The sequence below is a fragment of the Cetorhinus maximus genome, chromosome 23, assembly GCF_964194155.1.
Source record: "Cetorhinus maximus chromosome 23, sCetMax3.hap1.1, whole genome shotgun sequence".
Taxonomy (NCBI): Eukaryota; Metazoa; Chordata; class Chondrichthyes; order Lamniformes; family Cetorhinidae; genus Cetorhinus; species Cetorhinus maximus.
The window spans coordinates 4918541-4945750 of record NC_135901.1 but is presented as its reverse complement, the minus strand read 5'-3'; the positions used below and the strand labels follow the sequence as shown (position 1 = coordinate 4945750).

General features: G+C 43.6%; 3 protein-coding genes across 4 annotated transcripts in view; all 3 read left to right on the top strand.

Annotated features, from left to right (window-relative positions):
- Positions 1-21975, top strand: part of LOC144697732 (uncharacterized) — a 30010-nt gene extending 8035 nt beyond the window's left edge. Inside the window, exons 4-5 of the mRNA XM_078569740.1 lie at positions 7724-7812; positions 20194-21975. Coding sequence (XP_078425866.1) covers positions 7724-7812; positions 20194-20954 — 850 coding nt within the window. The 3' untranslated portion in view covers positions 20955-21975. The remainder of the gene's footprint in view (positions 1-7723; positions 7813-20193) is intronic.
- The window catches only part of LOC144698165 (uncharacterized), a 224551-nt gene that overhangs the window by 92108 nt on the left and 105233 nt on the right, over positions 1-27210 (top strand). The window lies entirely within an intron of this gene.
- LOC144698222 (uncharacterized) lies at positions 55-3438 on the top strand. Of its 2 annotated transcripts, none has more exons than XM_078570204.1 (2): positions 55-105; positions 805-3438. In XM_078570204.1, the coding sequence occupies exon 2, from the start codon at positions 1191-1193 to the stop codon at positions 1701-1703; it is 513 nt and encodes a 170-aa protein (XP_078426330.1). In that variant the 5' UTR covers positions 55-105; positions 805-1190; the 3' UTR covers positions 1704-3438. The 2 variants fall into 2 exon arrangements, with proteins under 2 accessions (XP_078426330.1, XP_078426328.1); XM_078570202.1 differs by having other exon boundaries at positions 55-153.

Genomic DNA, 27210 nt, shown 5'->3' with positions numbered 1-27210 from the left:
GCAGGTGCAGTGTGGGTGTGCGCTCTGAGCATGCTCAGTGTCAGTCATGGTGACAGTGAGGAGGAGCGGACGGTTCGGGAGGCGGGAGGAGATTGTGAGCACAGGGTAGGAATGGAAACCGCGGCTGGAGTGGGAACTGGAGCAACTTCTGGGGTAGGCCCCAGGCCCCGTGTTTACCCCGCGGTGACAGGCCCGGGGGGGGGAGGGAGCGATGGAGCCGGCGGCTGGACGGGGAGGATTTGGAAACACTTTGTTGATCCGCAAACCCTGAGGAATAATTGTCAGCTCCTGGTTTGCAGCTGCGGGGCTTCTCCCTCCCGGGAACAGGCCCAGGTTAACGGCCGCCATCCTGGCTCAGCGAGTGGAGGATGGTTCACATCAGAGGATGGGGGAGGGGGGACAATAAATAAGAGGTTACACTTTGGGCTCAAATCAATGAGGATCTGATCTGTGGGAAGGAAGGAAACCCTGGGAGGTGGGCGGGGAGGATTCAGAAACACCCGCTGGAGGCCCCAAACCCCCAATAAGACTCATTGATTTTATTGTCAGTTTGCAGACAGGAGCTGGAGAACTGAACCCAGGCAGAGGAGAGGGAGGGAGAAAACTGGGAGTGGAGGAAAGAAATGGTGGAGATGGTGAGATAGGTTTGGATTTCAGCCCAGGGAGGAGGGAGAGTGTGTGGGACGGGATTTACGGATTTGGGGGAACAAGAGAAGAAAAAAATGTGCCATAGAAACTAGAATCGTGTGTTTTGAATTTCTATCCTGGGCTGATAGTGATGACTTTGGCAATCTCCTTTTACAGGGTATCCCGTGCTCACAGCAATGACTTTTGTAAAGGTGCATTAGAAAGGGAGGATTTACAGACAGGGAACTCAAACCAAGCTTCAAATCAAAATTTAAGAGTCACTCTGTTCATCAGGACTTGAGTATCATTGGCCTTTGAGTTTGGAAGGTGAAATATTTGTTGTCTGTTGGAAAAGATTTAAACCATCAGAATGACTGGAAAACCACCAAGTCACACACAGTGAGAGTGTTCCAGTGCATTGAACTTGGAAAGAGCTTTAACCAGTTGCACAGCTGAAAAAACATCTCACCATTCACAGTGGGGCGAAACCACACACATGACCTGCATGCAGATGAGACTTCAAATGATCATCCAACCTGGAGAGACACAAGGGCACCCACACCATGGAGAAACTGTGGAAATGTGAGGACTGTGGGAAAGGATTCAATTACCCATCCCATCTCGAAATTCATAGGCGCAGTCACACTGGGGAGAGGCCGTTCACCTGCTCTGTGTGCGGAAAAGGTTTCATTCAGTCACAAAACCTGCTGTCGCATCAGCGCGCTCACTCCAACAAGAGACCTTTAAAATGTTCTGACTGTGAGAAGAGCTTTAAAAGCAGAAACCACCTGATGCAACACCAACACACACACACTGGAGAAAGGCCGTACATCTGCTCCGTGTTTGGGAAAGGATTCACTCAGTCATCCACCCTGATGAGGCACCAGCAGACTCACATTGGAAAAAGGCCATTCACCTGCTCCATGTGTGGGAATGGATTCATTCAGTCATCCACCTTGCTGAGGCACCAGCGAGTTCACACTGGAGAGAGGCCATTCATTTGCTCTATGTGTGGAAAGGGATTCACTCGGTTAAGCACCCTCACTTCACATCAACGTGTTCACACCAATAAATGACCTTTTAAATATTGTGAATGTGAGAAGGATGAGTGAGATGCAGATGCACCAACGCACTCATGGTGGGTAGAGGCTGTTCACCTGCTCTGTGTGTGGGAAGGGATTCCCTCAGTCACAACACCTGGCGAGGTGACAGCAAATTCACATGTGATTACAGGGGTGGGATTCTGCTGTTAATCATTGTTTAAAAATTCATTCACAGAATGTGGACTTCGCTGGCCGGGCCAGCATCTATTGTCCATCCCTAGTTGCCCTCAAGAAGGTGGTGGTGAGCTGTGTTTGTTTGTTATTGCTGATGTTAAACTCCAACCCTATTATAGAGCTTACTAATATTCTGGATGAATGTGAGATAATCTGATTTCGTGGAAATGCATAGAGTGTTGTGTTCCATATTTCTCCAATATAAAAGGAGATTAATGAATGTCCTGTTGCCAATTGCTTCATTTTTGGGGCCTTTTCTCCTTTCTAACTCTAGATTATTTCAGTTCTCAAAACTTCAGTTACTCTTAGGGACAAGTCCCTGCTCCTCATACCTTCCAGAGTGTCTCTCCTAGCCTTGAGATCCAGGTAAGGTACCGGTAACACACCCAGGATCACTGAACACAAAACCCAGCCTGTGAATCACTTTCAGCTCCTGGACTTACGTGTGTCCCACAGCATCTCTCTCACCTTTGATGTGTGAATAGAGCATCAAGTCTATAAAGTCTGTTCTGAAGAAGAGTCGTATGGACTCAAAACATTAACTCTGTCTTTCCCTCCACAGGTGCTGTCAGACCTGCTAAGTTTTCCAGCAATTTTTGTTTTTGTATCAAGTCTGTAAACTTGGTTTAAATTGAAATCCGTTTAGTAAATATATTTTTACAGGAGCCTGCAGGCTGACGAGACTCTGTTAGGCTGTCAGTGTGTTCCTGTATCGCTCTGTATTTAACAGGAGCCTGCAGGCTGATGAGACTCTGTTAAACTCTGTGCGCTCTGTATTTTGCCTGTAATAGAAAATGACTGGACCTTTGTCCCAGTGGAACCTTTGCTGTTATGAAATGTGGGTGAATATTGATGAGCCTCACATCCTTGCTCATGTCTGCTGCAATTGTGTAGAAAGGGGATGTGTAAAGAGCTGGACTTTGTATAGAGATGTGAACCAAGGAAACAGTATCTCTGTGTGATAGTGAACAGCCTTGTGCTTACACTCAGAACAATGCATAGATACCCTTATGGTTATGCTTTGAGCAGGGTCAGATCAACAATGTAGTGAACAAGTTAAATATAGTTATCTCCAGTGTAGCTGCAGCTTGTTAGATCACAGTTGGGGAGAAGGGAGCTCTGAATCCACTGTATTATCAATGTTCTGCAGATTGGAGAACTATTTTTTTTAGTATCATGGAATTTTATTCAAGAAATGCATTTGCAGCCCAAAGGCTGAATTGCTGTGTAACTTACATCATAAAATTCATACATTTCCTCAGAACTCAAGTTAAAAACATGGAAACGTGACAATCATGTGGTAATAACAATAGACAAACAAATGCAGCAGGTAACAGGGAAGTGATGGACGGGATACTCAGAGAAGGAATATTGAATTAAAATTATATTCAAATTACAGACCAATACACCATTCCTATATTACAGGCTATGAAGTATATAAATGATGACATTTATAATTACTTCATTGAGAACCGGAACTATGTAAGGAATTACTCTGTATGATTGCAGTGCTGTTAATAAAGACAAGAAAAGACAATCTATTATTGTGAGCTTGATTATCTGGTGTCTGAAACTACAAGATTCAATATTTAGAATCAGCAAGATGAACAAGGAAACACATCACCGCCCAATACTCCAGCTCGATATTCACAGGAGAAAGTCTGTTATCTAACACCTTGCGTGGACAGAACAGAGAAAGATCCCAACTGTAAGAAACCCTCAAATCATTTGTAAATATCTTTCAAATGCTGACAGATTCCAACAGTCAGTTTCCATTATTTTGAAGTCAATGGAAGGTAAGAGAGGTTCAAGGTTCCACACAGAAAGGCAAATTCTTGTTATTGCCTTACATTGGTAAACTCAGGAATGTCACACAAACATTTTAAATCCTCGCACCATAAATATCACAATCATTTTCAGATTGGAAACTTAAACCTGCCATTTCACTTTCAGTCAGGAACAGATCACAGTTTTACACCAATTTCTGATTTGACATTTCCAGCATTCACCGTTGTTCTTCCTGACTCTGAATCCAGTTGTAAAGGAGCCTTCTGTTGCGTGTCTAGGAGCTCTGAAGCATTGGAAGAGAGTGGCTGGGATACAATTCTCAGACACCCCAGGGCTAACCCTCAAGTTCAGACCTGGTGTGATTAATGGCAGTGATAACAGCACAATCCAACCTGTGCAGTCACTTGTGAATATGCTTCAGAAGGGGGGATGTCTGAATGAATCCCTACCCACAAACAGCAGGTAAAAGGCCTCCCCAGTGTGTGTTCATGTGTCTGCAGGTGTTGTGACCAAGTGAATTCCTTCCTAATTCGGAGTAGATGAATGTATTCTCTCCACTGTAACTCTGTTTTTGTCTCGTGAGATCAATGCTATATTTAACTTTCTCCTGACAGACGTTAACAAGTTCCATATCAGAGTGAATAAGCTGGTGTCTCAGCAGGTTGGATGAAGAAGCGAATCCCTTGCCACTCTCAGAGCAGGTGAACAACCTCTCCCCAGTGTGAATATGCTGGTGTTCAGTGAGATGAGATGATCGCCTGAACTGAGTCCCACAGTGAGAGCACATGAACGGTCTCTCCTCACTGTGAACACGTTGATGACCTGACAATTCCTCAGAACTTTTAAAGCATTTCCTGCAGACAGAGCATTTAAAAGGTCTCTCCCCAGTGTGGACTCACTGGTGTTTCAGCAAGTTGAATGAATTAGTGAATCCCTCTCCCCACACACAGCAGGTGAACGGCCTCTCCCAGTGTGAATGCACTGGTATCTCAGCAGATTCTTTTGATTTTTAAATCACTGCTCACATTCAAAACATTTGAGAGGTCTGGATTCAGTGTGTCAAAAGGTGGGCTGACTGAATGAATCCCTTCCCACACTCGGAACAGGTGAACACTTCTCTCCAATGTTACTGTATTGATGAATATCCAATTCAGATGGGTAATTGAATCCCTTCCCACAGATCCCACATTTCCACAGTTTCTCCAGGATTTGGAAGTCCTTGTGTCTCTTTCTGTTGGATGATAAGTTAAAATATCATCTACACACAGAACACGTGTACGGTTTCTCTTCACTGTGAATGATATGATCTTTTTTCAGGCTTTGTAACTGGTGAAAGCTCTTTCCACAGTCAGGGCACTGGAACACTCTCACTCGGTTGTGTGCTTCTCAATGCTTTTCAGGTGACAGTGGTGTTTGAAATCTTTCCGCACAGACAGAGCAGAGAAACATTTCTCCTTCCACATTTAAAGGCCGATGATACTCAGGTCCTGATGAATTGAGTGATTGTCAGATCTCGACATGGTGTTTGTGATGACTTTCTTGGCTGGAACTCCTCCCATTCTAAACCCCTGTAAAAGGAGTTTACAGAAGTTATCATTGTAAGCACAGGATGGAAATTCAGAACAGATAATCCTAGTTTCTATGGAATATTTTCCCCTTTATTTCCCTCAAATCTATAAATCTCTGTCCCACACACTCCTCTCCCTTTCTGCGTTTTGTTCCAGATTCAGTGTCCAAACTCCTTCTCATTCTTTTCTCCTCTCCAGATTCTCACAAATGATTGAGGAGGTCGGATTCCACTGTTATTGCTGCTGTTAATCACATCCAGAACTGAACCATGTACGTTCTGGCATTTGGGGTTTATTTCTTATGTTTATGCCCCTATAATTGGCCATTTTAAAAGTATTTGTTCATGAGATGCAGGCATTGCTGGCTGGGCCAGCATTTCTTGCCCTTCCCTAATTGCCCTTGAGAAGGATGGTGAGCAGCTGCCGCCTTGAACTGCTGCAGTCCAGGTGGTGTAGGTACACTCACAGTGCTGTTAGGAAGGGAATTCCAGGATTTTGACCCAGCAACAGTGAAGGAATGGCGATATATTACCAAGTCAGGATGGTGAGTGGCTTTGAGGGGAACTTCCAGATGGTGGTGTTCCCATGTGTCGGCTCTCCTTGTTCTTTTAGATGGTAGTGGTCGAGGGTTTGAAAAGTGCTGTCTAAGGAGGCTTCATGTGTTCTTGCAGTACATCTTGTAGATTTTACACACTACTGCTACTGTGCGTCGGTGGTGGAGGAAGTGAGTGTTTGTGGAAGGTGTGCCAATCAAGCCAGCTGCTTTGTCCTGGATGGTATAAAGCTTCCTGAGTGTTGTGGGAGCTGCACTCATCCAGGCAAGTGGGGAGTATTCCATCACATTTCTGACATGTGCTGGAGTTTAATATTCTGGATAAATGTCAAATAAATCAGCTTTGTTTTAAATATATTGTTGTAGATTTTTGTCTTTCCCACCTGAGTGTTTAATATCACCTGGCTGGAGCTCAGAAAGGACAATCTGCAGGGAGGATCACGTGGCTGGAACAGAACTTCAGCCTGGACGCAGTCCGTCAGGGTAACACTCAGAGGGACAAACAGCACTTTGGTGTCAGTGAAGAGAGATGCGAAAGACCAAAGTCCCCATGTGGGTGAATCTTGAGATGTGTAAGAAATGCGTCCCAGCCACTGTCTTCCATGGTTCAGAGCTCCTAGACACGGAACAGAAGGCTCCTTTACAACTGGGTTTAGAGTCAGGAAGAACAATGGTGAATGCTGGAAACGTGTTGTCAAATCAGAGATTGGTGTAAAACTGTGATCTGTTCCTGACTTAAAGTGAAATGGCAGGTTTAAGTTTCCAGTTTGAAAATGACTGGTTACTAAACTCTGAATATTGAACATGTTTGTGTGACAGTCTTGAGTCTATCATTTTAAGACAGACATATTCTAATTTAAGATAAAACCAATGAAAATAAATCAGTTAATGTCTCCATTATAATTGCAGATGGAGGAGTTCACAGGACCCTGTTAACTGCTGGGACAATTATATAACAGAAACGTGACATCCAGATAAAGACATGTTTACTGAAAGTTGATGCCGGATTTGAACAGAATGGGCTGAACCCAAAATTGTTTTCGTGAAGAGCGGGTTAATGTTGAGTTAAATCCGATGTCTCTGCCTATTGGTTCATTCTTGACAGAATCAGCAGGTGGTATCCAATGAGGTCCTTTGTTCTCTTATTCATCCAATCTGCTGAAAGCTCCTTTATTGTCTAATTCATGACATCAGAGCAGGCAGCAGTGAACGGAACAGGGAACAGGACAGGAATTAAACACAATGTTGTCCCTTCAGTTTCAGTCTGGGAGGTGGGTGGAGTGAAGGGAAATAGCTCCTATTGTGCTTGTAGCAGTGCCGGAGGGTCCCATTAAAAGGGCTATTCATTATCATCAGAGCTACCCACAGTGAATCACTGTCTGCAACTGAAATGACTAAAGCCTGCTTCCAATACTCAGGGATGCTTTTAATTTGATTTAAACATTCCTACTTAACAGACAGGGGCTAAAGTTAGCATTATTGCAGGATGCACTGCAGGAACTCACCAAGCCTGCTTAGGCAGCACCTTCCAAACCAATGACCGCTACCGTCTGGAAGGATAAGGGCAGCAGACACATGGGAACACCACCACCTGGAAGTTCCCCTCCATGCCACTCACCATCCTGACTTGGTAATATATCGCCATTCTTTCACTGTCGCTGGGTCAAAATCCTGGAACTCCCTTCCTAACAGCACTGTGGGTGTACCTACACCCGGGGACTGCAGCAGTTCAAGAAGGAAGCTCACCACCACCTTCTCGAAGGTAACTAGGGATGGGCAATAAATGCTGCCCTAGCCAGCGAAGCCCACATCCCATGATCGAGTAAAAAGTCACAGCATTATGTAGAGATATCAATAGCAGCATGACATCAGCTGGTTTCAGAAGAGCCCGAATAACCTTTTCCCTGCAGAATGGATGGTGCCTGTGGAACTATAGCTCATGAAGGAGTCAACCTGCTTAGGAGATTAGAGGCTGAGGTGGAGATTGTCTGCTCGGAATGTACAGGAGATATTTTACAGGAACCATCAGGTTTTGACTCTCAGTGCCTCACTGAATATTAATACACTCCAGCATCAGCACCACAATGTTGTCTGAACAAGAAAGTTATAACTTCTTGTTGGGTCAATGAGGAGTTTGAATCGTCCTTCTGTGGTATTTCCACTAAAAGCTGATATAAGAAATATCTGTTCTTTAGTTTCTGTACCAGTGGAATCTCTCCGAGACTCTGGTGACTGCATTTCCCTGGATTTCGATCAACTGTGCCTCCTGTGTAAACACTGCTGTGATTGATGGAACAAAGCCTCTTCATTGCATATTCCAGGTTTCTGCACTCGGTTGATCAGGAATATTAAAGGGGAATTGGTTTAATGGAGGTTATTGGGATGTACAATCAAGGATATTATTTACATGGTAAATATCTTTCATAAGAATTAGGAGCAGGAGTAGGCCACTCGGCCCCTCGAACCTTCTCCGCCATTCAATAAGATCATGGCTGACCTGATAGTAACCTCAACTCCACATTCCCGCCTACCCCCGATAACCTTTCACCCCTTTGCTTATCAAAAATCTGTCTAACTCTGCCTTAAAAATATTCAAAGACTCTGCTTCCACCGCCTTCAGAGGAAGAGAGTTCCAAAGACTCACAACCCTCAGAGAAAAATTTTTCTCCTCATCTCTGTCTTAAATGGGTGACCCCTTATTTCAAAACAGTGACCTCTAGTTCTGGATTCTCCCACAAGAGGAAACATCCTCTCCAACTCCACCCTGTCAAGAGCCCTCAGGATCTTATATGTTTCAATCAAGGTGCCTCTTACTCTTCTAAACTCCAGCAGGTACACGCCTAACCTGTCCAACCTTTCCTAATAAGACAAACCGTCCATTCCAGGTATTACCTAGTAAATCTTACGAACATAAGGAGCAGGAGTAGGCCATTCAGCCTCTCGAGTCTGCTCCACCATTTAATGAGGTTCTGGCTGATCTGATAGTAACTTCAAATCTGCATCCCACCTACTCTGGATAGCCTATCACCCCCTTGCTTACCAAGAATCTATCCACTTCTGCCTTAAAAATATTCAAAGACTCTGCATCCATTGCCTTTTCAGGAAGAAATTTATCTGAGCTGCTTCCAACACATTTAATTTCTCTTTAAATAAGGAGACCAGTATTGTACACAATACTCCAAATGTGGTCTCACCAATGCCCTGTATACTGAGGCATAACCCCCCTACTTTTATATTCAATTCCCCTCACAATAAATGATAACATTCTATTAGCTTTCCTAATTACTTGCTGAACCTGCATACTAGCCTTTTGTGATTCATGCACTAGGACACCCAGATCCCTCTGCACCTCAAAGCTCTGCAATCTCTCATCATTTAGATAATATGCTTCTTTTTTATTCTTCCTGCTAAAATGTACACCCTCACATTTCATTACATTATACTCTATTTGCCAGATCTTTGCCCATTCACCTTACCTATGTATATAATTTTGTAGCCTCCTTATGTCCTCTTCACAGCTTACATTCCTACCTATCTTTGTGTCATTAAATTTAGCAACCACACCATCCGTCCCCTTATCAAAATCATTAACGTAGGTTGTAAATGGCTGAGGGCCCAGCACTGATCCCTGTGGAACTCCACTCGTGATATCTTGCCAATCTGAAAAAGACCCATTTATGCTTAGTCTCTGTTCCCTGTTAGCTAACCAATCCTCGATCCATGCTAATGTGCTACCCTCTACACCAATGATCTTCACTATTTTTCAAGCAAGGGTCTCTCCAACAAAAAATCTGCAACGTGAGAGCCAATTGACTACTTAACTAAATTATCATTGCTTACTACATGATGTTATGATACAGAGCAATGCATGTAACTAAAACAAAATCATATATTGTACTTAATAATAAATACACATGTATTTATTTAAAGTTGTGGTTGTGATCCTGAAAATCACAACTTTAACTCAAACGACTTTAAGTGGATAATTGGTTCCCATTGGAATCAATGTTAAAACTGTAGTTAGGTTCTGTGGGAATTTCCTTATCAGGAAAAAAACAAATATTGAAACATTATACCCTCTAAGTTGCAATTTCTATATTGCTAAATTCCTACATTGGTAAATTAAATCGCTTTTATATTTTTCAACTTATTTTATTTTGAATGAAAAATGTAACTTTTTAATTCAGTTACCTCCTGCCTACCACCACCCCTGCTTCCTGAACCTCCTGCTCCCTGATCCTCCTGGTCGCTGCAAATACATTGGAATACTTGGATGCACAAGTCTCGCTGCTTTTCTATTCACACTGGTGTTTGAAATATTTGCCCTCAGATGGAAGAGACAAACATGTTTCTTCCTAGACTGATAATATTCAGATCCAGATGAATTGAATGACTGTCAGATCTTGACATGCTAATTGTTTTGAGTTTAATGTCCAAAATTCTCCTCCCTAATACCTGTAAAGGGAGTAAACAAAAGTAATCACTGTAAGTTCCGGACAGAAAACCAGAACTAACAATTCTACTTGTCAAAAATATCCTTCTCCCTCTCAAACTATAAATCGCTGTCTCCCACACACTCCCTCCACCCGACTGTTTGTAAACCCAATTCATCCTACTATCCCTCCTCCTGCTTTTTCCCATTTCGCTTCCCCTAATAGGCTCAGTTTCATACTCACCTCTTGCCCTCCCCAATATGTCACCCAGGTGTCTAAATCTTTATTCCTGAAATTAACAAACCGCTTTGCTAAGGGGGCGTCGCAATCAATGCCACATTTACTTTGTGTTAGGGTGTTGTCACTGCGTCCCCACGCCCACCTTTCATCCCAGTCTGAGGAGTTTGGCGACTGGGCTCCGGATGGGTAATGGCGGTCAAATCTCCCACAACCGCCCGCGCTGGGGAAACTGAACTATCCGCCGCGCGGGCGGGCGGTCCAGGAATGCGCATGTCCAAGGCAGCGGGGAAACTGCGCATGTGCGGAGGAAGGCCCGCCCTTGTCTGCCATGTTGTGGTGTTGACCAATGGAAAAAGTTGGAGGACCGGAAGGCCTTTGATCCTCCAGCCAATCAGAGCGCTGGCTTTGTGTCACTGCAGATAGAGCTTCACAGAGCCTGCAACCTCCTTCTGTGTCCAACATCTGTGAGTAAAACACTTTCTCTTCCTTTTCTAATTCTGGGGGTAAATTGTTGATTTACAGGAACTCACAGAGTCGGAGAGGTCCACAGCGCAGAAAAAGGCCCTTCGACCCATCGAGCCTGCGCCAGTCAAACAAGTACCTAACTATTCTAATCCCATTTTCCAGCACTAGGCCCGCTCTGGTACGCCATGGCATCGCAAGTGCACATCCAAATACTTCTTCAATGTTATGAGTTTCAGGCAGTGAGTTCCAGATTCCCACCAAAGAAATTTCTTCCTCACATCCCCTCTAAACCTCCTGCCCCTTACCTTAAATCTACACCCCCTGGTTATTGATCCCTCCACCAAGGGGAAAAGTTCCTTCCTGTCTACCCTATCTATGCCCCTCATAATTTTATACACCTCAATCATGTCCCCCCTCAATCTCCTCTGCTCCAGGGAAAATAACACCAGTCTATCCAATCTCTCCTCATATCTAAAATTCTCCAGCCCAGACAACATCCTGGTAAATTTCTTCTGCACTCTCTCTCAAGCAAACACATCCTTCCTATAATGCGGATTCCAGAATTGCACACAATACTGTAGCTGTGGCCTAACCAGCATTTTGTACAGTTCCATCATAACCTCCCTGCTCTTATATTCGGCTAATAAAGGCAAGTATCCCATATGCTTTCTTAACCACCTCATCTACCTGTCCCACTACCTTAAGGGACCAGTGGACATGCACACCGATGTCCCTCTGATCCTTGGTACTCTCCAGGGTCCTACCATTCATCGTGTATTCCCGTGCCTTGTTTGTCCTGCCCAAGTGCATCACCTCACACTTATCCGGATTAAATTCCATTTGCCACTGATCAGCCAATCTGACCAGCCCGTCTATATCCTCCTGTAATCTGAGGCTATCCTCCTCACTATTTATCACTCCGCCAATTTTTGTGTCATCCACAAACTTACTGATCAACCCTCCTACATTTGAGTCTAAATTGTTTATATGTACCACAAACTGCAAGGGACCCAACTCCGATCCCTGTGGAACCCCACTGGACACAGGCATTCAGTCACAAAAACACCCCTCGACCATCACCCTCTAGTTCCTGCCACTCAGCCAATTCTGGATCCAATTTGCCAAATTGCCTTGGATCCCATGGGCTCTTATCTTCGTTATCAGTCTCCCATGCGGGACCTTATGAAAAGCCTTGCTGAAGTCCAAGTAGACTACATAAAATGCATTGTCCTCATCTACACACCTGGTCACCTCTTCGAAAAGTTCAATCAAATTGGTCAGACGTGACCTCCCCTTAACAAAACCAAGCTGACTGTGCTTGATTAATCCCTGCCTCTCCAAATGTAGACTCATTCTGTCCCTCAGAATTTCTTCCAATAGTTTCCCCACCACTGAGGTTAGACTGACTGGCCTGTAGTCCCCTGGTTTATCCCTTCCTTCCTCCCTTGAATAACGGTACCACATTGGCTGTCCTCCAGTCCTCTGGCACCTCTCCTGTGGCCAGAGATGTATTGAAAATTATTGCCAGAGCCCCTGCTATCTCCTCTTTTGCCTCACTCAACAGCCTGGGATACATTTCACCCGGGCTTGGAGATTTATCTACTTCTAAGTCTGCTAGATCACTTAGAACCTCCTCCCTTTCTATGCTAATTTCTTAATTATATCACAATCCTTCTGCCTGATTTCCATACTGATGTCGTCCTTCTCACTTATGAACACTGACACAAAGTATTCATTTAGAACCCTACCTTCGTCTTCCGGCTCCACACACAAATGACCACTATGGTCCTTAATGGGCCCTACTCTTTCCTAGTTATCCTCTAACTCTTAATGCACTTGTAAAATAACTTTGGATTTTCCTTTATTTTACCTGCAAATGTTTATTCATGCCCCCTTTTTGCTCTCCTAATTTGCTTTGCAAATTTCCCCCTACCCCTACACATTCTATACTCCTCCAGGGCTTCTACTGTTTTGAGCCCCTCGGTATCCGCCATAAGCCTCCCTTTTTCTCTTTGTCTAATCCTCTATATCCGTTGACATCCAGGGTTCCCTGGATTTGTTGGCCCCATCCTTTATCTTTTCTGGAATATATTGGCCCTGTACTCTCCCTATTTCCTTCTTGAATGAGTTCCACTGATCTGACGCAGATTTACCTACAAGTAGCTGCTCCCAGTCCACTCTGGCCAAACCATATCTGATCATATTAAAATTGGCCTTCTCCCAATTTAGAACTCTGATTTCTGGCCCATTCTTGTCCTTTTCCATGACAACCTTGATTCTAACGGAGTGATGATCACTATCTGCAAAATGCTCCCCCATTGATACCTCTACCACTTGCCCAGCTTCATTCCCTAAAATTAAGTCCTGGACCGCCCCCTGCATTGTTGGACCTTCTACATACTGGCTTAAGAAGGTCTCCTGGATGCATTTTAAGAATTCTGTTCCCTCTAAACCTATCACACTATGACTAACCCAGTTAATGTTGGGGAAGTTGAAATCCCCCCACTATTACTACCCTATTATTTTCACACTTCTCTGAAATTTGCCTACATATCTGCTCTTTTATTTCTCTCTGATTGGTTGGGGGCCAATAGTACATTCCCAGCAATGTGATTGCTCCTTTTTTGTTTTTAAGTTCTACCCGTATGGCTTCATTTGAGGAGCTTTGAGGGGAGGTGTCATCCCCCCTTACTGCTGTAATTGATTCCTTGATCAATATTGCGATAACCCCTCCACTTTTACGTCCTTCCCTATCTCGCCTGAAGACCCTATATCTTGGAATATTGAGCTGACAATCCTGCCCCTCCTTCAACTTTGTCTCTGTGACAGCAATGACATCATACTTCCAAGTGTTAATGTGTGCCCTCAACTCATCTGCCTTATTCATCATCCTTGCATTAAAATAAATACCATCCAGCCTTGCCAAACTCCCTTGTGCCTTAACTGGCCTATAATTTCTATGCCTTCCAGACTCACTTGCTCTCTCTTCTAATTTTGGCTGTGCATCTTCCCCTGCTGAACCTCCTCTCAGGATCCCATCCCCCTGCCAAGTTAGTTAAATCCTCCCCAACAGCATTAGCAAACCTCCCCACAAGGATGTTGGTTCCATTCCGGTTCAGGTGCAACCCGTTCGCCTTGTACAGGCCCCACCACCCCCAGAAACGGTCCCAATGTCCCAGAAATCTAAAGCCCTCCCTCCTGCACCATCTCTCCAGCCACGCATTCATCTGGACTGACCTTCTATTTCTATACTCACTAGCACGTGGCATCGGAAATAAATAGTTGAGGCCTGTTTGAGGTCCTATTTTTTAATCTGCTTCCTAGCTCCCTAAATTCTTCTTGCAGGACCTCATCCCTCTTTCTACCTTTGTCGTTGGTACCAATATATACCACGATCTCTTTCTGTTTGCCCTCCCCCTTTAGAATGCCCTGCAGCCGTTCAGTGACATCCTTGACCCTGGCACCAGGGAGGCAACATACCATCCTGGAGTCACGTCTACGGCCGCAGAAACGCCTGTCTGTTCCCCTTACTATCGAGTCTCCTACCACTATTGCTCTTCCCCTCTTTTTCCTCCCCACCCCGTGCAGCTGAGCCATTCACAGTGCCATGAGCGTGGCTGCACTCCCCAGAGGAACCGCCACTCTTACCGTTTTCCAACACAGATAAACGGTTCTTGAGCGAGATGCATCCTGGGGATTTCCTGACTACCTGCCTGACACCTTTCTTATGACTGATGGTCACCCATTCCCTCTCTGTCTGCACTTCCATAAGCTGTGGGATGACCACGTCTAAAAACGTGCTATCCACGAAACTCTCAGCCTCGCGGATGCACCTCAGTGCCTCCAGCTGCTGCTCAAGCTCCGAAACTCAGAGCTCAAGTAGCTGTAGCTGGTGGCACTTCCTGCACACGTGGTCGGTCAGAGCGCAAGGAGCATCTAGGACTTCCCAAATGTTGCAGGTGGTACATAACACGGGACTGAGCTGCCCTGCCATGCCTCTAGTTGAAAAAAAACCCTTACTTTAAACACATTAAAAAACGTAAAATTATTTATGTACTTTAAATAAAAACTAGAACTCCTATCTTTTCTTAGCTTATTCTATTTTAAACTGGGGACAATCTGGAGAAAAACACTTAGCCACCACTCACCAATCAGCTCTCACCTTTGTGCAGATGTCACTTTTTGAAGCTTTCCCGCACTTGCGCTGGTTCTGATCTCTCCGCCGCTCTCTCTCACTGTCCTGTGATGTCACTCTTCCTGAAGGGAAAGGAAGTGAATCCAGGGAGGGTGCAGACTCTGGAAAGGTTGGCCCAGGTCTCTCTCTCTCTCGCAAAGACATTGACATCCTTTGCACTCTCAGCTTGTCACATTTATTTGTCTGATGGCCTGATTCCTAATGTTCACAATTAAAGGGGTGGTTTCCCAGGATTTGGCTGACAATTATGGGGACAGTAAATTAATATAGGACAGAGAAACTACTAGTGTTGTTATATGGCACATATTGGGGAACCATAAATAATACATCTAATAAAGAACATCTCTTATTATTTCTAGTTTTGTAATATAATACTGTAGCTATGTTATGTATTGAAAGTCATTGAGTCAGTACGGCACAGAAAGAGCCCATTTTGCAACTCAAGTCCATATCAACTCCCTATAGAGCAATCCAGTCAGTCCCATTCTCCCTTCACATCCCCATACCCCTGCAAGTTTATTTCTTTCAAGTGCACATCCAACTCCATTTTTAAATCATAGATCATCTCTGCTTCCAAATCCTTGTAGACAGTGTGTTCCAGGACATGACCACTTGCTGCCAAAATAAAGTTCTTCGTCACATCCCACCTGTACCTCTGTTCAATATTGTACCTTATACTTTCAGTCCATTATTATAAACACATGTACATATTAAGACTAGCAGCCTGCTTGATGATTTTTCAGTGCTGCAAAGATTAGTGGTAGGCCAGAAGATTGGAAAAATCTTAGAAGCCAGCAAAGGATAACAAACTAAAAAAATGAAGAGAGAGAATTTTGAATATGGCTGAAAACCAGCAAAAAATATAAAAACAGATATTAAAGGCTTCTAGAAATATATAAAAAGGGAAAGAGTGGTGAAAGTGAACTTCAATCACTTAGAGGGTGAAACTGGGAAATTAATAATGGCAAAGAAGGAAATGGCAGAGATTTTGAACAAGTATTTTGTATCTGTCTTACAGTAGAAGACACAAAAACATCCCAAGAATAGCAGAGAAGCAGAGGCAAGAGGGAAGGACGAAATTAAATGATTACAAACTCTAGAGCAAAAGTACTAGGAAAATTAATGGGGCTAAAGGCTGACACGTTTCCAGGATCTGATGGCCTGCTTCCTCGGGTCTTAAGGGAAGTGTTTGCAGAGATAGTGGGTGCATTGTTTCATCAGCTTTGAAAGTGCCTTCGACTTCGGAAAGGTCCCAGTGGATTAGAAAACCACAAATGTAACACCTCTATTCAGGAGAGGTGGGAGATGGAAAGCAGGAAACTACAGGCCACTCAGTTTAACATCTGTGATTGGAGAGCCAATCGATGTCACATATTTGGATTTACAAAAGGCATTCAATAAGAGGTCACATAAAAGTTACGACACAAGATACGAGCTCATGGTGTTGGGGGTGATATATTAGCACGGAAAGAGGATTGGCTAGCCAACAGGAAACAAGGAGTTGGGGTAAATTAGCCAGTTTCAGGTTAGCAAAGTGGAGTCCTGCAGGGATCAGTACTGGGGCCTCAACTATTTACAATGCATATTAATGACTTGGATGAAGGAACCGACTGTATTATTTCTGGTGATACAACAATACGTAGGAAAGCAAGTTGTGAAGAGGATACAAAGAGTCTGCAAAGGGATATCGATAGGTTAAGTGAGTGGACAAAAAAGGGGCCGATTGTGTATAGTGTGGGGAAAATATGAGCTTGTCGGCTTTGGCAGGAAGAATAAAAAAGAATATTATTTAAATAGAGGGAGACTGCAGGATGCTGCAGAACAGAGGGATCTGGGTATCCCTGTACAGAAAGTGCAAAAAGTCAGCATGCAGGTACAGCAAGTAATTAGGAAGTGTCATGAAACTATCATTTTTCCAGAATATTAATGTGGGAATTTGTAAAGTAGGCTTTTGTGTGTGTGGATGGTTCCGTCTGTGTGACTAATTTAATTGAATTAGAGATGGATAAACTGCAAGGTTGAAATTATCAAAAGTGTTAGGTGTAAAAAGGTCATTTGAAATGCTAATGAGTGAGCTCGGGTAAAGTCAGCGGATAAGGTATGAATGAAATTTGCATTCTTAGCTCAGGGGAAAAGTTGTTGGATTTTAACGAGACGTGATAAGGTTTTTACGACTGGCAAAATAAATAGGACAAGGTTATTACATTGATTTTTCCTAAAAGCGCTGAGCAGAATGATAACATGAATTTTTTATATTATGGGAAAAGTAGATTCCAAAGACATGGGGGAACATTAGAAATCTAATAAGGAAAATATATTTAAAGAAGGATGGAAGGCTGTGTGGGGGCATGGCTGTGCAAGATCTGAAAGGTACACCATGTAAAACAGAATTGGGGAAACGCCTCTAGCCACTTTGCAGAAGTCTGCTGTTTCAGTAACCAAAATTGTGTTAAAAACCTTTGGAATTCCACTGTCGAGTGGGTGCTCGTGGTAACCTTGCTGGATTGTCTCGACAAATTTATAATCTATTTTGGACTGTTGCCTTAAAGGGGGTGTGTAGTTGTGAACAAAAACAAAAATACCTGGAAAAACTCAGCAGGTCTGACAGCATCTGCAGAGAGGGATGCAGTTGACGTTTCGAGTCCATATGACCCTTCATCAGAACTAAGACATATAGAAATGAGATGAAATATAAGCTGGTAAAAGAGGGTGGGACAGGAGAGTTCGATAGGGGGCCAGTGATAGGTGGAGGCCAAGAAGAGACTGCAAAAGATGTCAGAGACAAAAGGACAAAGGGGTGTTGATGGTGGTGATATTATCTAAAAGATGTGCTAATGGGGATATTAAGGGAAGCAAGCTAGTGGAAGATGGCCCGAGTGCGGGTGGGGGGATGGGATCGAAATGGGCTAAAAGGTGGAGATGAAACAATAGATCGAAATAAATTTAAAAATCTGAGGGAAAAGAAAAAAATAGTTGTAAAAAAATTATAAATTATTGGAAAAGGGGGTGGGGATGGAGGAGAGAGTTCATGATCTGAAATTGTTGAACTCAATATTAAGTCCGGAAGACTGTAAAGTGCCTAGCTGGAAGATGAAGTGCTGTTCCTCCAGTTTGCGTTGAGCTTCACTGGAACATTGCAGCAGGCCAAGGACGGACATGTGGGCATGAGAGCAGGATGGGGTGTTGAAATGGCAAGCGACAGGAAGGTCTGGGTCATGCTTGCGGACAGACCAAAGGTGTTCCGCAAAGTGGTCATCCAGTCTGCGTTTGGTCTCTCCAATGTAGAGGAGACCACATTGGGAGCAGCAAATGCAGTAGACTAAATTGAGGGAAGTGCAAGTGAAATGCTGCTTCACTTGAAAGGAGTGTTTGGGCCCTTGGACGGCGAGGAGAGGGGAAGTAAAGGGGCAGATGTTGCACCTTCTGCGGTTGCATGGGAAGGTGCCGTGGGAGGGGGTTGAGGTGTAGGGGGTGATGGAGGAGTGGACCAGGGTGTCCCGGAGGGAACAATCCCTGCGGAAAGCCACCTGGGGGGGTGGAGGGAAGATGTGTTTGGTAGTGGCATCATGCTGGAGTTGGCAGAAATGGTGGAAGATGATTCTTTGAACGCGGAGGCTGGTGGGTTGATAAGTGAGGACAAGGGGGAGCAGTTGTGAGTTGTGTAGTTGTGAGCCTGGTTAATTAGGAATTTTGGGAATTGTTATAATATTATGTAACCATGTATCTTTTAATCTTACGTATGTATTTTTATTCTTTGTTAATAAATATTTTAATTTAATTTGTAAAATTGCTAAAGGGGTTAGTGGACTCATTACTTCTGAATTCAGTGCACAAACCTTCTCGTAATTAATACAAATTGCAAAACCGTTGTGATAGCTTGGCCGAGCTTCCCTTGTGGATTTGGTCAGCCTGGCAAATACCACCTGCTGTATCATAACAGAAGGCAAATGGAGTGTTGGCCTTTATTGCAAGGGGAGTGGAATATAAAAGTAGGGAAGTCTTCCTGCAGCTGTACAGAATATTGGTGAGACCACACCTGGAGAACTGTGAACAGTTTTGGTCTCCCTACAGAGGAGGAATATGCATTGGAAGCAGTTCACAGAAGATTTTCTAGGCTGATTCCAGGGATGAAGTGGTTGTCTTACAAGGAAAGGCTGAGCCAATACAGAGGTAATCTTATTGAAACATACAGGTTTCTGAGGGGGTTTGACAGGGTGGATGTTTCTTCTCATGGGGGCATCTAGAACTAGAGGGGCACAGTGTAAAGATAAGGGGTCTCCCATTTAAGACAGAGATGAAGAGGAATCTCTTCTCTCAAAGGGTGTTTAGTCTTTGGAATTCTCTTCCACAGAGAGCAGTGGAGGCTGGGTCATTGAATAAATTCAAGGCTGAATTAGACAGATTTTGATTGACAAGGGAGTCAAAGACTATGGGAGACAGGCAGGAAATTTTAAGTTAAGGCTACAATCAGATCAGCCTTGATCTTATTAAATGGAAGAGCAGGCTCGATGAGCCGAATGGCCTACTCCAATTCTTTTTTCTTATGATCTCTCTGTCGAGGACAGGAAGCAGTGAATGTTGATCAGCATCAATTAACACCTTCAGGAGACTTGGGAGGGTGTATATTAGGTACAGCAGAGTGCGAATGGAGGGAGAGTGCGGGGGACAGGGATTTACTGATTTTGGGGAATGAGAGAGGGAAGTGTTTTCCATAGAATCTAGAATCATCTGTTCTGAATTTCTGTCCTGAACTGACAGTGATGACTTTTGTAAACTCCTTTTACAGGACTTTAGCAGGGAACGAATTGCAAACAGAAATCTCAAATCAAACATCACATCAAGATCTGACAGAGTCTGTCAATTCATCAGGGCCTGAATATCATTGGCCTTTGAATCTAGAAGGAGAAATGTTTCTGTTCTGTCTGCTTCAAACCATTTTAAACATCAGTTGACTGGAAAAGCACTGAGACTCACACACCCCAGTGCACTGACTGGAAAGAGCTTTAACCAGTTACACAGCCTGAAAAAACCATTGCACCATTCACAGTGGGGAGCAACCATAGACGTTGTTCTATGTGTGAACGAGGCTTCAACAGATCATCAAACCTGGAGAGACACAAGGACACCGGCACCATGGAGAAACCGTGGAAATGTGGAGACTGTGGGAAGGAATCCTGTTCCCCATCTGAGCTGGAGATTCATCAACGCATTCACACTGGGGAGAGGCCGTTCACCTGCTCAGAGTGTGGGAAGGGATTCACTCATTTAAACAACCTGCGGACACACCAGCGAGTTCACACTGGGGAGAGGCCATTCACCTGCTCCGTGTGTGGGAAGGGATTCACTCACACCTGGAACCTGTTGACACACCAGCGACTTCGTACTGGAGAGAGGCCGTTCACCTGCTCTGATTGTGGGAAAGGATTCAGTCGGTTATGCAGCCTGCAAACACACCAACGAGTTCACACTAGGGAGAGGCCATTCACCTGCTCTGAGTGTGGCAAGAGATTCACTCAGTTATCCCATCTGCTGACGCACCAGCGGGTTCACACTGGGGAGAGGCCATTCACCTGCTCTGAATGTGGGAAGGGATTCAGTGAATTATTCACCCTGCTGATACACCAGCGAGTTCACACTGGAGAGAGGCCGTTCACCTGCACTGAGTGTGGGAAGGGATTCGCTCAGTCATCCAACCTGTTAACACACCAACGAGTTCACACTGGGGAGAGACCATTCAGCTGCTCCATGTGTGAGAAAGGATTCATTCAGTTATCTCACCTGCAAAGATACCAGCGAGTTCACAAGTGATTACAGGGGTTGGATTCTGCTGTTATTGCTGATGTTAATTACACCCAGGACTGAACCATGTTCATTCTGACAGTTGTGAAGTGGGAGGGTCGGAGGGTTTCTTTCTGCTGGACTGGCCGGTCTCACAACTTTGCTTCCGGTGGACTGATGCTCTTTGAGCCTTGTTGCGAAAATCTAGTTGATATTTGGTGTTTGGAAGGTAAAAGAGATCTAGTTTGTATTTCTGTTTGGAACCCCCTCACCGCCTTAAACGCATGCTCCACTGTTACAGAAATGGGCTGTGGTGGTTAGAAGGTTCTTTTGTTTTATTTATCTGGCGTTTCTCACAGAAGGAAACTACAAAGGTATGAGGGGCAAGTTGGCTGTGGTAGATTGAGAAACTACATTAAAAGGTATGATGGCAGACAGGCAATGGCTGGCATTTAAGGAATTAATACAGGAACAAAAACCCAACAGGAAAGTTGATGCAACAGTGGTTAATAAGAGAAGCTAAAGATTGCATTAGATCAAAGTAAGTGGCCTAAAACGTAGTTAGCCTGAGGATTGGGAGATATTTAGAATTCAGCAAAGGAGAACCAAGAAACTGATAAATAAAGAAAGAATAGAATATGAGAACACACTGGTGAGAAACATAAAAACTGACCATAAAATCTTTTTTTATGTGAAAAGGAAAGGATTAGCAAAGACAAGTATGGGCCCATTACAGGTGGAGACAGGAGAATTTAAATGAGGAATGTGGAAATGGCAGAGAAACTAAACAAATGTTTGTCTGTCTTCATGGAGGAAGATACGGAAATTGCCCCAAAGATACTAGAGAACCAAGGGACTAGTGAGCATAGGAACTGAAAGAGGTTAGTATTAGTGAACATGCACCAGAGAAATTAATGGGACTGAAAGTTGATAAATCCCTGGGATCCGATAATCTACATCCCAGAGTGTTGAAGGAGGTGGCTGTAGAGGTAGTGGATACGTTGGTGGTCATCTTCCAAAATTCTATAGTTTCTGCAATGGCTCCTGCAGATTGGAAGGTGGCAAATATAACTCCACTATTTAGGAAAGGAGGGAGTAAATGGGGAATGACAGATCTGTTAGTCTGACATCAGTAGCAGGGGAAATACTAGAATCTATTATAAAGAATGTGATAGCTGGTTACTTAAAAAATAATGATCTGATTGGGCAGAATCAACATGGATTCATGGATGGGAACCATGTTTAAACCTGATGGAGTTTTTTGAGGATGTAACTAGCAGAATAGTTAAGCGGGAACCAGTGGATGTGGAGCTTTTGGATTTTCAGAAAGCTTTCGATAAGAGGTTAGTAAGCAGAATGAGAGCACATGGGATTGGGGGAGCTTTACTGGCATGGATTGAGAATTGGTTAACAGACAGAAAACAGAGAGTTAGAATAAATAGGACCTGGGCGTCATTGTTCATGAGCCACTGAAAACTAACATACAGTTGCAGCAAGCAATTAGGAAGGCACATGGTGGCCTTTATTGCAAGAGGATTTGAGGAGGGGAGTAAAGAGGTATTGCTGCAATTGTATAGAACCATGGTTAGACCACACCTGGAGCATTATGTACAATTTTGGTCACCTTACCTAAGGAGGGTTATACTTGCCATAAAGAGAGTGCAACAGAGATCCACCTGATTCCTGAGATGGCAGGATTGCCCTTTGAGGAGGAATTGAGGAGATGGCCTATATTCTTTAAAGCTTAGAAGAATGAGAGGTGATCTCATTGAAACCTATAAAATTCTACAGGGCTCGACAGGGTCGATGCAGGAAGGATATATCCCCTGGCGGGGGTGTCTAGAACCAGGGACACAGCCTCGGAATAAGGGGAAGACCATTTAGGACTCAGATGAGGAGGAATTTCTTCACTTAGAGGGTGAAGAACCTTTGGAATTCTCTACCTCTGAGGGCTGTGGAGGCTCAGTCATTGAGGACATTTAAGACAGAGATTGATAGATTTTAGATATTGAAGGCATCAGGGGATATGGGGAGAGTGCAGGAAAATGGTGTTGAGACAGATGGTCAGCCATGATCTAATTGAATGGCAGAGCAGGCTCAATGGGCCGAATGGCCTATTCCTGCTCCTATTTCCTATGTCTTTAGAAGACAGTTACAGATTTGGTCTTGTGTACGTTGCAGTTCACTTGGAGTTGGTGAGGGAAAAAGAAGCTGGAAGATTTGCCCAGCTTGGAGCTAGAGGAAGAAACCTTGAATGATCCTGATAGTGAAAGGCAGTTAGCCTTGTGGCAGAAAGGAGTCAGCTTGAACAGTGAGCTTTGAAAGAGCTGTGAAGAAGCTGTGGGAGCAGCATGGGGAAAAGCAGTCAGTCTGTCCAAGGTCAGGGCAAGAAGGCAGTGAAGCTCAAGCCTGAGTGGAGGAATCCACAGTTGTGAGGTCTTAAAGAAATTTTGACAGGTAGATTGGCAAAAAGCTGCTGGAAAGATGCCCGGGAAATCTTGTAGCTTGGAAGAGTAGGTGGAAATACTGAGGAGGAATCAAAGTGAATTCCAGAGGGCTGTGGCACATGGGTTGGTTTCAGGAGAAGTGAATGAACCTGCAGGATCTCATAACGTACAAAGGAACTCTCGGTGGAACTAAAAATTAGAACCGGGTTTATAACTTTAGTATTTATATAACATGGTGTTAAGTGGTAGTGCTTACTGCGTTTAATTCTTTTACATACAGGAAAGTTTATTTTTTTCAAAATGTCAAATATTGTGTCATAATTCATTCAGCTCATTAGTGGGTGTTCAGATTTTTCTTCAAACATTAACGGTCCCGATCAGGATTGTAACAATATTGGGGGCCCATTCGGGATTGCGAATCCACAGACTGCTAAGGGTGCGCTATGTTTTGCTAAGGTTTAGGCTAACAATATTTCAGAATGAACCTTACCATATTTATTGAGAAGCAGAATGGTTTTGTTAATTGCTAAGACGTCTTCAGGGAGATGATTTATCCCTGGGTGTTTTGAAACAATGAGTAAAGGTGAGGTTGATGGAATTAGCAAAACAGTGGTTTTTGGATTTCAAAGCGGGGACTTAAAAAACAGAAATAGTTGATGCAATAGCACCGCATTTGGAATTGGAAGAAGAAAAGCTTCACTCAGATAACAATCCAGATGAGTTACCGAGAATTCAATTGCAGATCAAAAACTTGAGTGAGAATTCCAACGGGATAGAGAAAATCAAAATCTCGAACATGAAGCAGAGGAAAAGGAAAAAGAAAGAAGAAAAAAATGGAAATGCTGAGGCTTGAACTAGAATTCCAAATGGAAAAAATAGAAAGGGAAGAAAGAGATAAGGAAAGAAACAGAGAGCTTCAAAGAGAGAAAAAAATTAAACATTATGAACTGGCTAAAGAAAATCTTAAGTTAAGTGGTGAAAGAGAAACTAACCATTCAGACAATGAGTCGAGTCCCACTGTGAGTTATCATTTTGCAAGGAATATTTGCCTCGTGCCTAAATTTCACTGAAGAAGGCATTGGAGAGATTTTGCCTTGTTTGAAAAATTTGTTGCAAAGTTAGGGTGGCCAAAGAAGGCATGGGCTTTTATTTTGCAAAGGGGTTATTGGGAAAGGCAATGGATGTTTATTCAAGTTAAGCTTCAAATTATGAGACTGTTCAAACTGTGGTGCTTAATGCATATGAGCTCATTCCCAAATCGTATCTATTAAAATTTTGGACCTTGTGAAAAGACAGACCCAAACCTTCATAAAATTTGCTACGTAAAAAAGAAATGTTGTTTGACAGGTGATTTTGAGCAATGAAAATGTTACAGAGTTTTTTGAATGTGGATGAAATAATCTAAATGGAAGAATTTAAAAACAGCATTATTACACACCTGGTGCACTGTATGTTTTTACTATAAGGGAAGCTGCTGTTTTAGCTGATAGCTATGATTTGACTCACAGACACCTTAGTGACAACAAACCACTGGTTGCAAACCCATAAGAGCTGGAAAGTGAAATGATATGAGAATGAACAGGATTCATTCCTTCTAATCTTCTAATGTATTTACCATGGGTGAAAATAGAGACATGAGGGATTAAGAAGGGTTTATATTTGAAGGGGAAGTCACTACATTTTTGTCCAAGAAAGGGCCTGGAAAGCTTGTTATCCTGAGAGACACTGGCTCGATTCAGAACTTATTGCTAGCAAAAGATTTAGACTTTTGTTTGAAACATTCACTGAGTAAAAATGTATTAATACAAGGTATTGATGGGAAAATAAAAGCAAAATTCTGCAGATGCTGGACATCAAATACAAAATCAGAAACATAGAAACATAGAAAATAGGAGCAGGAGTAGGCCATTTGGCCCTTCGAGCCTGCTCTGTAATTAATTATGATAATGGCTGATCATCCAACTCAATAGCCTGCTCCCGCTTTCTCCCCATATCCTTTGATCCCTTTCACCCCAAGAGCTATATCTAACTCCTTCTTGAAAACATACAATGTTTTGGCCTCAGCTACTTCCTGTGGTAGCGAATTCCACAGGCTCACCACCTCTCTGGTGAAGAAATTTCTCCTCATCTCAGTCCTAAATGGTCTACCCCATATTCTCAGACTGTGACCCCTGGTTCTGGACTCCGCCACCATCAGGAACATCCTTCCTACATCTACCCTGTCTCGTCCTGTTAGAATTTTATAGGTTCCTATGAGATCCCCCCTCATTCTTCTGAACTCCAGCGAATATAATCCTAACCGACTCAATTCCTCTTCATATGTCAGTCCCGCCATCCCAGGAATCAGTCTGATAAACATTCGCTGCACTCGCTCTATAGCAAGAACATCCTTCCTCAGATAAGCAGGCCAAAACTGCACATAATATTCCAAGTGTGGTCTCACCAAGGCCCTGAGTAATTGCAGCGAGACATCCCTGCTCCTGGACTCGAATCCTCTTGCTGTGAAGGCCAACATACCATTTGCTTTCTTTACCGCCTGCTACACCTGCATGCTTACCTTCAGCAACTGGTGTACGAGGACACCCATCTGTCATGCATTTGTACACTCACGTAGCTTGTCCAAATCACCCTGAAGCATCTCTGCATCCTCCTCACAGCTCACCCTCCCACCCAGCTTTGTGTCATCTGCAAATTTGGAGATATTACATTTAGCTCCCTCATCTAAATCATTAATATATATTGTGAATAGCTGGGGTCCCAGCACCGATCCCTGCGGTACCCCACTAGTCACTGCCTGCCATTCGGAAAAAGACCCGTTTATTCCTACTCTTTGTTTCCTGCCTGCCCACCAGTTTTCTATCCATCTCAATACATTACCCCCAATCCCATATGCTTTAATTTTACACGCTGGTAAAACTCAGCAGGTCTGGCAGCGTTTATGAAGAGAGAAACAGGGTTAATGCTTCGAGTCTGTGTGACTCTTCTTCAGGTGAAAATGGTGAAAGAGACCAATGGAAATCCTGTTGGAGAGAACCCCTACCCCTTGCGTATTCCCAAGGCATAGATGATATATTTGCTTTACTTGAATTTGCAGCTGCATGTAAGATTTTCCTTACACACCTTAATGGGTTCCAGCCGGTGCTCGAGTTTACCTTTGAAATGGAGCAGTCAAATGAGCTCCCATTCCTCATCGTGGTGGTTGAGATACTTGCTAATCTCTACTACCGTCTACTGCATGTCTACCTTCACTGGTCAATATACGTGTTGCGATTCCAACATTTCCATGCCCTATAACATTGGCCTTATGTGCAACCTCATAAACAGTTCTGAGCCAAATTCTTTGGCAGAATTAGAATCAGCGAGTGGGACTGGCCCACAGTCTGAATTAGTGTTTAAGGACAGGAGGAGAAAAGAATAAGTAGGAGACTGGACACTGAATCTGGAACAATGAGCAGAGAGGGAGAGGAGTGTGTGGGACAGAGATTTATAGATTTGGGTGAAAGAAAGGGGGGAAATGTTCCATAGAAACTAGAATTGTCAGTTCTGAATTTCTATCCTGTGTTTACAGAGATAATTTCTGTAACCTCCTTTTACAGGGGGTTACATGGGGAGGAGTTCCAGACGGGAAAGTCATAACAAACATCATGTCGAGATCTGACAGAGTAACTCGATTCATCAGGACCTGAATATCATCGGTCTTTGAATGTGGAAGGAGAAATGTTTGTTCTGTCCATGGGAGAAGATTTCAAGCATCAGTGTGACTGGAAAAGCACCTAGACACACACACCCAAGTGAGAGTGAACTGACTATGGAAAGAGCTTTAACCAGGTGCACAGCCT